The sequence below is a fragment of the Bufo gargarizans genome, chromosome 2 (genome assembly GCF_014858855.1).
Source record: "Bufo gargarizans isolate SCDJY-AF-19 chromosome 2, ASM1485885v1, whole genome shotgun sequence".
NCBI lineage: Eukaryota > Metazoa > Chordata > Amphibia > Anura > Bufonidae > Bufo > Bufo gargarizans.
Window position 1 is genome coordinate 535728238 of NC_058081.1, and position 12904 is coordinate 535741141.

Genomic DNA, 12904 nt, shown 5'->3' on the forward strand with positions numbered 1-12904 from the left:
TGTTAGAGCTAATGAGCCTAGGGAAGAGTAGCCACACTGCAGATCAGATCTTGTGCATCAAGCAGCAAACATCTTGCTGGCCGTCTCCCTGCCAATGCCAACTGGGCAAAGGGGTCAGCGACAATGGCAGAAACATAGAAGCTCACTGCATTTGGGGAAATACATGCTCCCTGTATGGCACATGATAAATTTAGGGGTGCAGCATTTTGTGAAAAAAGTACCATATAGTACCTTACAGAGGGTGCTGGCCATGTCCAGGAGACTGTCCATGCATTTCAGCCATTCTTAGGCATTGTTCACATTTTCATGCCCATTTGACGTCATGGAAAATCCATCCATGTTTCATCCGTTTAGAAGTCATTGAGGAATTCATGTTTAGTCTCTGCGTTATTCGTATTCCAGGTATGCCTCTGAGCTGAAAACTAATTTTCAGAGCATCTCATACCAATGGACAATGAAACAGTGACAGAAAATGGATGCCATCTGTGTTGTGTCAGTGGTTTTTCACAGACCTATAGAGTGCAATGTTTTGTGTTTTTTTGGGCCCGCTTCATAAACCAAAGTGGTGCATGTCTCCATGATTTTAACTTGGTCAGTGGAAAACCACAGATTAAGACCTCATGCACACGAGCGTGGTTTAGGTCCGCATCCGATCCGCCGTTTTGGTGCCTTGGATGCGGACCTATTCATTTCAACGGGGCTGCAAAAGATGTTCCGTTCTGTAGCCCAGCTAAAAAATATAACATGTCTTCTTCTTGTCCGTGCTTTGCGGACAAGAATAGGCATTTATATTGCCGGTGCGTTCCGTTCCACAAATTGCGGAAGGCAACACTGGCGCCTTCCGTTTTTTTGCAGATCCACGGTTTGCGGACCGCAAAAAACGGCACGGTCGTGTGCATGAGGCCTAAAAAAAAATGGGTTTGTATGCTGTCCATTGAAAATGCGGTTAGCACACATCCGTAAAAAACAGAAATGTAAACAAGATATTATGTAACAAGGAACTCTCTCCTGGACTTTCAGCAACAGAGCAGCCTTCCATTTTACAGCTTTATCCAACTTGTTGGAATGCCACCTAACATATGCTGGATCATCTGTACAGGCAGCGTAAAGCAGTGAAAGCACCATACCATCTCAGTAGGGAGCATGTGTTGTTTTGAGGTCAGGCAGTTGCAGTTTATCAGAGATACGAATTGTGTACTCAAGCCCTTCGAAGAGGCCACCAGATTTGTCGGTAGGGACAACTTTGGCATAAATGATGTCACATCCCTGATATTTATCTTAGATGCTCAGATGCTTACACTGATGCAACAAGGAAGAGCAGAAGAACAGTTTCCGCATCTTGTTGGCCATTATGTAGCTGTTGGGGCCCACACGGACAAAGTGCCATGTAGTAGAAAGTAAGGGATGAGAAGTCTATAGTGGAGAAGCAACAGGCTGGTGATGACGATGATGTCGTCTATGATGACCAATTATTGCAGTAGAGGTGGGGTTCAGAACTGTAAGGAACTGGGTCCTTGGGCACACTGGTGAGCAAGGCAAGTTGTGTGCTTCTTTGCTTAAGCACTGACAGGTGTTACGTTAGCATCAAGCAATCCGATTACTGGATAGCCATGCTTTTAGCAAAATGGGGGAATGTTTTCCTGTTGCCGGAAGGGAGGCCAAATAGCCTTATTACCATGGTACACAGCTTTCGGCGAGCAGATGCCTGCCAGCCACGTGTCTGACCAGGAGGCCTCTATTTAACTTCCATCATCTTAACTACCACGTGACACCAGTTTTGCACAAGTAAGCAAACGTAGCCATACCGCCTGAACAACCAGGTTCCATAGTACCTGGACTGTGGCCTTTCTCTGATGGATATCCTGTTACCTGACTCGGTGGACTTTTGGGTGGGCAGATTGGAATGGTGACTGGAACTGGCCCAGTTTTCTGTATCGATACCATCTTGTCCAGCCTCCAGTGTCACTTCAGGGAGGGCAGGTGGCGTTCTTCTAAAACACTAACACTTGGGTGTGTATAAACAGGGGATAGGGGGAAGGGATCTGCCCCCATTAAGGCATAATTTTTGGATGCTTGTTCCTAACAAGCCAATGTTTTTCCCATAACACCATCTGCCTTTAATAAGGGACAATTTTTAGAAGCTTTCTAATGAGAAAAACCATTACACATGTGATGGTGCACTGTTTTTAAACAAGCTCTTGGTTAACACAGTCAACAATGTGTTCATATGTCAGGGTCGCTCTGACCTCATTTGCTATTGTTCGCATTGTGTTAAAGTCTTAGGAGACCTCAGAGTATCATATACCAATTTTCAAGCTAATCAAAGCATTTTTGAATTGTGTAGAATCAATTCGGCTATAAATTGAATTTTTTTTAAAAATTCGACAAATCAGACACTAAACAAGAAGCTCATTCATCTCTAACATGGATGTTGCTTTGGCACATACTACCTATTTAAAAATTATTACAGAATAACTACACCACTTCATATAAAGAGTAAAAATAGTTCAGGAATGGTTTGAGGAACATGACAAAGAACTCAGGTTGTTGATTTGACCTCCAAGTTCAGATCTCAATCCAACTGAGCATATCTGGATCTGCTGAAAAAACAAATCTGATCTATGGGAGCCTAATCTATCAACTTGGTGACAGATGGCACAGAACACTTTAAAGTGTCTTGTGGCGTTCCTGCCTTCAGGGTCAGCGATGTTGTGGTGGCACAAGTAGGACTTAATACCTGGAAAGTGGTTTTGTAAAGGCAGATTGCTGTTTGAGCATAACAATGTATTCTCAAATAAAACCCATAATAAATGACCACATACTTTGTTGATTTATTAGCATATTACAGTTTTGCATAAATATTACAAAACAGTATAAAGCTTATAAACACATTCCTTTGTATGTCTGATTTTTCTCCTTTATATAAAGGTTAAAAAAATAATAGCAGATCTCAGCAGTTACTATTAAAAAATAAAATAAAATGCTAATACGCATATAAAGGAGAATGGTGAAGGAATGGTTAACACTAAGACAGTATTAACAATACTATTAAAAAGGCAGTAGATTGGTCTACTACAGTATTTGGCTTTAACAGCAAATAAAAAAATAAAAAAAAAAGGTAAAATAAAAGGTTTACAACCTAAAAGGATGAAAAGGGCACTCTCCAGGTATAGTATGCTTGTATGTTAACATTACACAGTCCTTTCACAAAACAGCAAAAGTATTAAAAAAAATAGTCAACACTACAATATATTAAAAAAGGGAAAATGAACAGACCACTCGGAGCACATTTTCTTTTTAGAAAACAAAAATATACAGGGTTTAAAGAAGATAAAATAAGCTGGCTATATCATTGGCTTGGTTGGTCTTTCTAGAAGGATCTGGAAAACCTTTATGCATCTCCTCCTCTGTCTTGGTTGGCAGTTACATACCAGGCATACAACATTGCCAATGTTGATGCAATGACCTCCAGGAATGATTGGCAGATAGAACTTAAAATTAACCAGCAAAAATAAAAAAAATAAAAAAATGATCCTTCATGTCCTTACTACTCTATATAACAGAGTGTTTAAGCATTTTTGATACAGTATATTGTTACCTTAAGTGACTATGGCTGTCTTAAGGAACTGCAACTATTTCCACACATAATAGTGAAAAGCCCTTCAAATTATCCAGTCTACATATTTCACAGCTTAGCCTTCTATACATGCAGAATTTAAATTCTCTCATCTAGTGCAACTGTGCTTAGAGGAGCGTTAATAACAGCCCAAATGACCATCTGCGCAACCACTAATAAGTATAATGTAGGATTCGTCTAACACTTTACAAGTGCTTCTGCATGATCAGGAGCCACCAACTTTCCATGTTCCTATGACACTTTCCTCTCGCTTTCATGGCACTTTCTCCAGGGACATCTTTATCCACGTTTGTATAGTCTCACCTTCTTTACACTGTCTATGTACACCTATTTACAATCTCTTCTTTACAGCTCGTCTTTCATTTACACTTTGTTCCAAACCCTTCCATCTCATTTGCCATAATTCTACATAATATGCGCCACCATGATACAAGACTTCCTTTCTCTCTCAAGATCAGTCTCGTCTTCTCAATGTCCATTTAAACAAAAATCACACTGGTCCAAAAAGTTATCTGATGTCTCTAGAAGCTGGACTGAAGGAGTGTGATCCGGATAGGTTCCCTTTCTTCCTTGCAAAAATCAGTGACTTTGCTCATACTCAGTGGGTTATAATGCAAGTCCTCTATGAGGAAGTCATAACTTGCCACCTGTCCGTTACACTTGGGAAGAGCAGGGCTGTCTTGTTTTGTGACTGGGCCATGTTCTCTGCTGTCTCCCTGCTTTTGTGCTGTCCAGTTCTCATAGTGTAGTAGATTGTCTGAATGCCGATTGATGACCTGGTCTTTGGTCCTGTCAGGACTAGAGGCTTCTTCAGAACAATGCTGGTGGGGCTCATCATTCTTTGTGTAGTTTTTCTCCTTTTGATGTAAACTGGTTGATGTGGTCTGGCAATGGTCTCTGACTTCACGCTGCTTGTTACTCTGGGAATCTCTCAAAAAGTCCCATGGATACACTTCATCTGATGTGGAGACGTCACTGCTTGTATCACATTCATCAGCTAAAGCTTTCGCTGTAGAGAGAGTACAAAGGAGTCAGTCTGAATGCCAATCTTAATTCTTTTCTGACTAGGGGTTATTATTTCCAGTCTGTGTTAAGTCCATTTATAAATAATTGTATTATAAATACAAAAGCTACAGGCTTATAATGTAATCAGACATATAAGGCAAAAAATAAATAAACCTTCTAGTACATGTCAAACATGAGACAGAAGGTAAATCTGCTCAAAATGTAGATTTCCCTGACCATTCATGGTGTATGGACAATTCATTTTTTTTACCGGAGGACACACACCCTGAGAAAGTGCAACCCCCCTTCCTCCCGAGTTGCCAGCTTAGATATAAATCTAGCAGAGCAATTACATTACTGAATGGGCAAATCGCTGGATCCATGTGAGGTACAGGGCTGGTTCTAAGTTTGTTAGAAAGAGGTTGTCATATTATGTGATGTCCGATTTTCATTTTTTTACATTCCTCATGGGATAACCCCTTTAAAGTGAAGCAATTTTAAAAATATGGTTTACCAACAATAAAAGCAAATCTATCAGGTTGTCACGTGTGACCACTGCAGCCAGTCACTGGGTTGGTGTTAACGAGTTATCACTACCACAGTCAAGTAAGCAAAGACTGGCTAGAAGAACCACAGTGCCGGCACTGTATCTAACAGGGGAGTAATGCTATTATCATTTTGTGCCATTTCTTACTGTCGCCTCCATTTTTGCTGAAACTGAACAAAGGAAGAGAATGTAATAAAAACATCCAGTCACCTGTGATTATTTTGCCAAGCTCGGAGGCCTCAGATGCAAGCGTATAGGACAGGCTGACCATCCGTTCTCGCTCTCCCTCCTTGGAGATGGTGTAGCGTTCATCAGGACTAAAATGTTAAAAGCACAAATTACAGGAAAGCAAATTACAGGAAACGTGTTCTCTCTGAAAATCATACCAGTAACAAAAATCACATTGAGATCTACAGTGTTATGTAGTAGCTAGCTGTTCACATCAATATGTTCTTCGTACCAGTAGACATGAAAGTACCTGGTGGTTTTCAGTCTGTCCCCCGTTTTTGGCATCCCTTCCACTTCTTTGGGCAACATTTTCATAGTTGCGCTGGTTTCTTCGCGCTGAAATAAGAGAAGTGATTTAATATTCACACATATGCCAACACACCACTCCGTCAGAAAGATGCCGTTTCATGGAGCAAAACTGCATGCATTTACCAAATACTCAACAACGCCAAACATACTACATCCACATGGCTAACTTCTACCAAGCACATAATACAGTGTCTCATTCCTGGCATACATAGCACTGTGAACCTCATGTCAGCCTAAGGGTCCATTCACACGTCCGTTGTTTCTTTCCTGATCTGTTCCGTTTTTTGCGGAACAGATCTGGACCAGATCTGGACCCATTCATTTTCAATGGGTCCTGAAAAAAAATCAGACAGCACAATGTCCGATTTTTTTCAGGACCCATTGAAAATGAATGGGTCCAGATCTGGTCCAGATCTGTTCCGCAAAAAACGGAACAGATCAGGAAAGAAACAACGGACGTGTGAATGGACCCTAAACCTATACAATACAAATCAACCTGGCCCTCAGCTAGCCCTCAAACACCCCAGGGGATGATCATGCAATGCAGCAAAGAAGCAATGGATCTAGCATGCAAACAATACTTTGTTTGAAGCTTACCCCCTGCTTATTGTAGCTGCCATTGTGCATATCTTTTTTCAGTTGCATGCAGGCAGCAGTGACAATTTTACTGCTTGTTCTTAATGGAGGAGTCACCTTTACCAACGGAGAGATCTCATGACTTGTTACTGAGGTAACATTTTCAGTCTGTGGCTCCATAACAACACTGTAGGTAGGGTCCTCGGGCATTGCGTCCGGTGAGGACCTTCTTGCATTGACACTTCCAGTCTTTCCATGAAGTGGTGCAGATGTGTTGCTAGGGTAAAAAGACGCAGTGACCCTCACCAGTTTTGCTTTCCTCTGTTCTGTAGGAGTTTTATCCACAGGCTGAGAGCTTGTTGAAGAATCCGAGGAAGAGGATCTCAGCTGCAGGATGACGGTAAATAGAAATTAGTAGAGATCTACAAGGTTTATCCTGCTTTCCCACAGTAAATCAGCAGTGGTGGCATCTGGCAGTTACGCATGTCCTAAGGATAGGTCATCAATTTTAAAAGGATGGATAACAGCTTTAAAGCTCTGAATTGCTTTCACATTATTCACAAAACTAGATGTATTTATTGTACATATGGACTACTCAAGCTCAATTATGAACTACTCACCCTGCCCCCTATTGGACCTGTTGCAGACCTCTGGGAGTTCTGACGTTGTGCTGTAACACCAGGCTTAGGTTTCTCATGAATCTGAGCTTCCTGATGCCTTCGCATTCTCTCCATCTGCTCCTCAGCACTCATTCTTTGCTTCCGAACTGTACCCATCTCTGGGACATTGGGTGGTGATGCCTAAAAAAAAGAAGAGCAAAAAGGGTCAAGTTTTCAGACCTGAGTTGTAGTGAGGACAAATATGCACAGAAATCAATGCATACCTTTGGCTCTAGGGTCACCTTGTGACCTGAAGGTATGGGTACTGGGCATGAAGAATGAACTGGTCGAACCACATCCTTGATAGGAAAAGCAGCGTCTGAAATACAAGGAAATTAATGAGATGACTCATCATAATATGCTGTATATGTTTTGTCTATAGGACACACTAAACTTGACATCTGCATATTTATAGCCCCTATATCTGTCAATTCCATTTCCTATAGTTCCTTATTGATGATAATAAGTAACTCACCACTGGAGGTACTCTGTGACTGTGGGGCTGCTGTAGTCCCAGGCTCCTCAGATACTCTATCTTGCTCATTCTAGAAAAAGATGACATCAATATTGAGTATCATAAACCTTATCTTAGATGCAAATGGAGTGATTGAACATAAAAACCTGTGCAAAGGAAAAGTGGTGTTATTGCCCATAACAAAGAATTAGGTCTAAAGCACTTCTGAAAAATGACACGTGGGATGTGATTGGTTGGCAGCTACTCCACTTTCAATACATCTCCACAATTATACTAAGGTTTGTCAGATAGTACATTTTCTGGAAAGTAATTGCTTAAAAATTATATATTTATTTTTATGGATGATTAGACAGGTAGATGATTAAGATTAGATAGATAATTTTTTATTAGGTTTCCACTAACCTGTTCACTGACCGCCCCTCTAGTTAGTCCTTCAAGCTCATTATTGGAGGATTGGTTATCTTTGGGAAGAGGAGGTCTGGGAGGAATGGCTTCAGACTCCTTTAAAAAAAAAAAAAAATAGCTGTAAGTTTCATATCTATGATTTACACTTAAATGTAATACTGAACAGGAGGATCTGAGCAGCTTGATATATAGTTTTATGGGAAAACATTCAGCAATATTTGTAATTCATACATTTCTATCCTCGCTTAAGGTTGTCCTATCAGTGATTAACCGCTATCTCTGTTATACACAGTCATAGAGGGAAGGCTGCCTATCACTGATCGGACCGTCTCTGACTTCAAAGCCCAGAATTAGCAGGAATATAAATGTAAGAATTACAAATATATGGGAAAAGATTCAGCAATAACTATATCAATCTGCTCAGCTCTTCCTGCTCTATATCATCATGCCTGTAGCTCAGACACCATATTCCTGGTTGGTTCCCTTTAAACAATAAAAAGTTTGACCTTCCCAAGGGCTGATGCTCTTAGTCCAAACATATTTAAAGTAACATGATTACTGCAAAGCAAATTTTTTTTTTTTTTTTTTTATGACTAGCATTCTTCCTCAGTTACTGGTACAATATCAGTTGTCTCTGTAAATGGTAATGAATAGGTGAGGAATATATTACAGAAGCCTGCCAGGCATCATACTAATCGTAGTAAAAGCACAATAGAGAATACAGATATCATAAAATACCATAGCAAAACTCTGTCTAATGTGCTTACCACTAGGGGGAGCAAACAGCATATGGAGTTTTACAGTTTGCATTGAATACAATAAGTAAAATCTTTACGCAGTCAGCTCCCCTGGAGGGTGCAACGGGCAAGCGCTTTAACTGTCTAACAGGAAGCAGCAGAGTTCCTCTATGTAAGCAGGGCACAAGGCTGTGTATACTACCCAATAAAAGAGGCAAAAATATAGCTATGCCACATAAAGGCGGCGCACGTGAAAACTTTGAGGCCATGGTGAGATCAGGTCCAACGATATGTATGCATAGGCTTTAAGTAATGCAAGAGAGGGTATGCGCCGCATCTATGGACTGAGACAGAAGGGTAGGAAAAACGTAGGTTAACTTACAATAGGACTTTTGTCTTGGTTAAAGGGATTCAATCCAGACTGATGGTATAGAAAACTCCTCGGGAGGTTTGCAGGTGTCTCACTGGCAGGTGGAGGAGGCATCATCATTGCTGCATACATAGATAAAATTATAAATCATTATAACTCAGTGAAGAAATCAGGAAAATATATCAGGGGTGGGGGCGGCTCACAGAATAGGAAAAAAGTGGGTTTAAATGTTTAAATACCAGGGTGTCTTGCAGGATCAGGAATGATGTGAAAGTTGGTTTTGTTAAATCTGAGGCCAGATATGATGTCATTGATCATCCAAAGATCTCTCTGGGCTGCTGCCTGGTCCTAAGGAGATAAGAAATCCATTTAACACACCAAACATCCGATATACAGTAGACGTGAATATATAACAACTAAAATGGGAGGTATAAGAGGCAGCAGTCAGGAGTCCGGCTGAATATGGTGTGCTTATTTACCTGGGGGTGTCCAATTTGACTGACGCGTTCTAATGTCTCCCTCATGGCATGCAGCTCGTTTTCCAGAATTCTGTATTCTTCCCATGCGCGGTCTCTGTCCTGATTAAGAAAATGCAAATTACAAACATTGCCATTTCTTCATGACTTTTCTTAGTAATGTCAGCTTTCTAGGTAGGTTTTAAAACCGTAGTATAAATATGCGGCACACGGAATATTCTTTGCAATTAAAAAGGTAATTTTATTTAGTGATTTTCACAATAAAAGGTTCATGATCCAGTTTATAAGAAATTAAAGGGATATCTGGACCATGATCCAGATATCCCTTCATCTCTGACCACAAACTCCAAGCTGCTGAAGAAGGTCGCTATGGACCGAAAAATCTGGCTCACATATGGATAGTGGTTATGCAACATTTAATTTCCTATAAACGGCCTCATGCACACGACCGTATTTTGTTTCCGTGTCCGATCCGTTTTTTTGCGGATAGGATGCTGACCCATTCAATTCAATGGGTCCACAAAAACCGTGTGCTGTCCGCATCAGTACGTCCGTTCCGTTGCTCCGCAAAAAAAATAGTGCATGTCCTATTTTTTTCTAGTTTGCGGACAAGGATAGACATTACTACAATGGATCCGCAAAAAAACCGGATGCCATACGGAACGTCATCCGTTTTTTTTTGCGGATCCGCAATTTGCGGACCGGAAAACACATACGGTCGTGTGCATGTAGCCTTTTATTGTGAAAAATCACTAAATAAAATGACCTTTAAATTGCAAAGAATATTCCGTGTGCCGCATATTTATACTACTGCTGGATGACCACCGGGAAGAGCATAACAGTGTGTGGTACTCCATTCTTCAATATACTGGTTTTAAAACTGTGGCACACACTGTATATTGAATTTTAGGCGCAGTGGTTGGGACAAAACTAACATCCTATAACAGGACCTTAGTGTGGTGAACCACAGGCACACAGTGTTTGGTCAGCGATTTGCATCAGTGATTGTGAGCCAAAACCAGGTGCGGTTGAGAAACAGAACAGGAGAAAATCTTTCCATTATACCTTATCTCTGTGTATCCCTGTCTCCACTCCTGGCTCACAATTGGGGTTGAGCGAAACCGTGGAAGTTCGGGTTCGCCCGAACTTCAGGTCAAAGTTCATGCTCGGGACCCGAATTTGACCTGAACTCCACCCCGAACCCAGACCCCATTTAAGTCAATGGGGACCCGAACTTCACTTTATTATTTTCCGTTATAACATTGTTATAGAAGGTCCTTCCATCTTCGTTCAGCAGGACTTGCGGTGACGTCACCGCGCTTACCACGGCTGCGCGTTCAAGTGGATGAGGTGAGTTTTTTTTTTTAACCCCTCAATAGACATTTTATTTAGCATTCTGTTTTAAGAATGCTATTATTTTTCGTTATAACCATTGTGCCACAGTGAGGGGTTCTGTCTGGTAAGGCAGGTATTTTCCTCCCAGCATGCGCGGCTGGGCTGGTTTCCAGCCAGGTGAGGTCAAATCCTGGACCAGAATTTAAGTGCCGGTCTAGGTTTTGGCAGCACCTGGCTCTCCTTAAATAGGCAGCTGGGCTCAGCAGAGAGGTCTCTGTTTTTGGGATCTGAGGCTTTGTGCCGTGCTGGAGGGCTGAGAGCCGCATTCTGGGGAAACAGGACCCCTAAAGCCTGCTGTGGACTACTGGAGGCAGAACGGCCAGCAAGGTGACTTGTGTTATATATTTACTTTCCATTGTGTGTGAATTAACACCAAGACTGCAAAGTTACGTGCTGTTTTGTGCAATTGCCTCAAGTGTGAATAAACACAGATGTTTTGAGTTAAGAACTTGTATTTTGCCTCTGTACTGCGCCCGCTTACCCCATCAACTAGAGCGAAACCCCACACCAGGTTATAACAGAAAGTAATAACGTCACCCGAACTCCAGTGAAAAAGTCTGCGTTTGGGTCCGGGTACCCGAACTCACAAAGTTTGGTACGAACCCGAACTTTGCAGTTCGGGTTCCCTCAACTCTACTCACAATCACTGATGGAAATCACTGATGAAACACTGACTGTGTGAATAAGGCCTTATAAAGAAATGCTGTGTGGAAACTTGCTTTAAGGGGTTGTCCAAGACGCATAAGAATGGCGTGCCTGGACAGTTTCAAAACAAAAAATTAACGCTCAATAGTCCCACTGTTTTAGTGCCGCAGCTCCAGTTACGGCCGGACAGGAAGAGATGAGGTTCCATATATACTGTAGTGATCATGCCGGCCGATCAGTAGCCTCAGTGGCGACCTGTGCACGAACAGCATGTGACCACTGAGCTGTTCATTCGCTGTCACCTCAGACTATTGTTAGGCCGGCAGCGGTCATGATGGTACAGGTCCTTCTCAAAAAATTAACATATTGTGATAAAGTTCATTATTTTCTGTAATGTACTGATAAACATTAGACTTTCATATATTTTAGATTCATTACACACCAACTGAAGTAGTTCAAGCCTTTTATTGTTTTAATATTGATGATTTTGGCATACAGCTCATGAAAACCCAAACTTCCTATCTAAAAAAATTTGCATATTTCATCCGACCAATAAAAGAAAAGTGTTTTTAATACAAAAAAAGTCAACCTTCAAATAATTATGTTCAGTTATGCACTCAATACTTGGTCGGGAATCCTTTTGCAGAAATGACTGCTTCAATGCGGCGTGGCATGGAGGCAATCAGCCTGTGGCACTGCTGAGGTGTTATGGAGGCCCAGGATGCTTCAATAGCGGCCTTAAGCTCATCCAGAGTGTTGGGTCTTGAGTCTCTTAACTTTCTCTTCCCAATATCCCACAGATTCTCTATGGGGTTCAGGTCAGGAGAGTTGGCAGGCCAATTGAGCACAGTAATACCATGGTCAGTAAACCATTTACCAGTGGTTTTGGCACTGTGAGCAGGTGTCAGGTCGTGCTGAAAAATGAAATCTTCATCTCCATAAAGCTTTTCAGCAGATGGAAGCATGAAGTGCTCCAAAATCTCCTGATAGCTAGCTGCATTGACCCTGCCCTTGATAAAACACAGTGGACCAACACCAGCAGCTGACATGGCACCCCAGACCATCACTGACTGTGGGTACTTGACACTGGACTTCAGGCATTTTGGCATTTCCCTCTCCCCAGTCTTCCTCCAGACTCTGGCACCTTGATTTCCTAATGACATGCAACAGTCCAGGTCAGGTGCTTCTGCCGCTGTTTCTGGTTCAAAAGTGGCTTGACCTGGGGAATGCGGCACCTGTAGCCCATTTCCTGTACACGCCTGTACACGGTGGCTCTGGATGTTTCTACTCCAGATTCAGTCCACTGCTTCCGCAGGTCCCCCAAGGTCTGGAATCGGTCCTTCTCCACAATCTTCCTCAGGGTCCGGTCACCTCTTCTCGTTGTGCAGCGTTTTCTGCCACACTTTTTCCTTCCCACAGACTTCCCACTGAGGTGCCTTG

At 41.9% G+C, this 12904-nt stretch overlaps 1 protein-coding gene across 4 annotated transcripts in view; it reads right to left on the reverse strand.

Moving 5' to 3' along the window:
* Positions 1-2811: 2811 nt before the first annotated feature.
* Positions 2812-12904, reverse strand: part of LOC122928566 (pleckstrin homology domain-containing family A member 4-like) — an 87891-nt gene continuing 77798 nt past the window's right edge. For 2 of the 4 annotated variants that reach the window (XM_044281534.1, XM_044281535.1), the window contains exons 14-24: positions 9428-9526; positions 9188-9296; positions 8961-9070; positions 7839-7937; positions 7437-7506; positions 7186-7280; positions 6923-7102; positions 6324-6689; positions 5668-5753; positions 5400-5506; positions 2812-4646 (exon numbers count right to left, since the gene is read on the reverse strand). In XM_044281534.1, coding sequence (XP_044137469.1) covers positions 4159-4646; positions 5400-5506; positions 5668-5753; positions 6324-6689; positions 6923-7102; positions 7186-7280; positions 7437-7506; positions 7839-7937; positions 8961-9070; positions 9188-9296; positions 9428-9526 — 1809 coding nt within the window. In that variant the 3' untranslated portion in view covers positions 2812-4158. The remainder of the gene's footprint in view (positions 4647-5399; positions 5507-5667; positions 5754-6323; positions 6690-6922; positions 7103-7185; positions 7281-7436; positions 7507-7838; positions 7938-8960; positions 9071-9187; positions 9297-9427; positions 9527-12904) is intronic. The other 2 variants (XM_044281538.1, XM_044281537.1) reach the window with 2 other exon arrangements.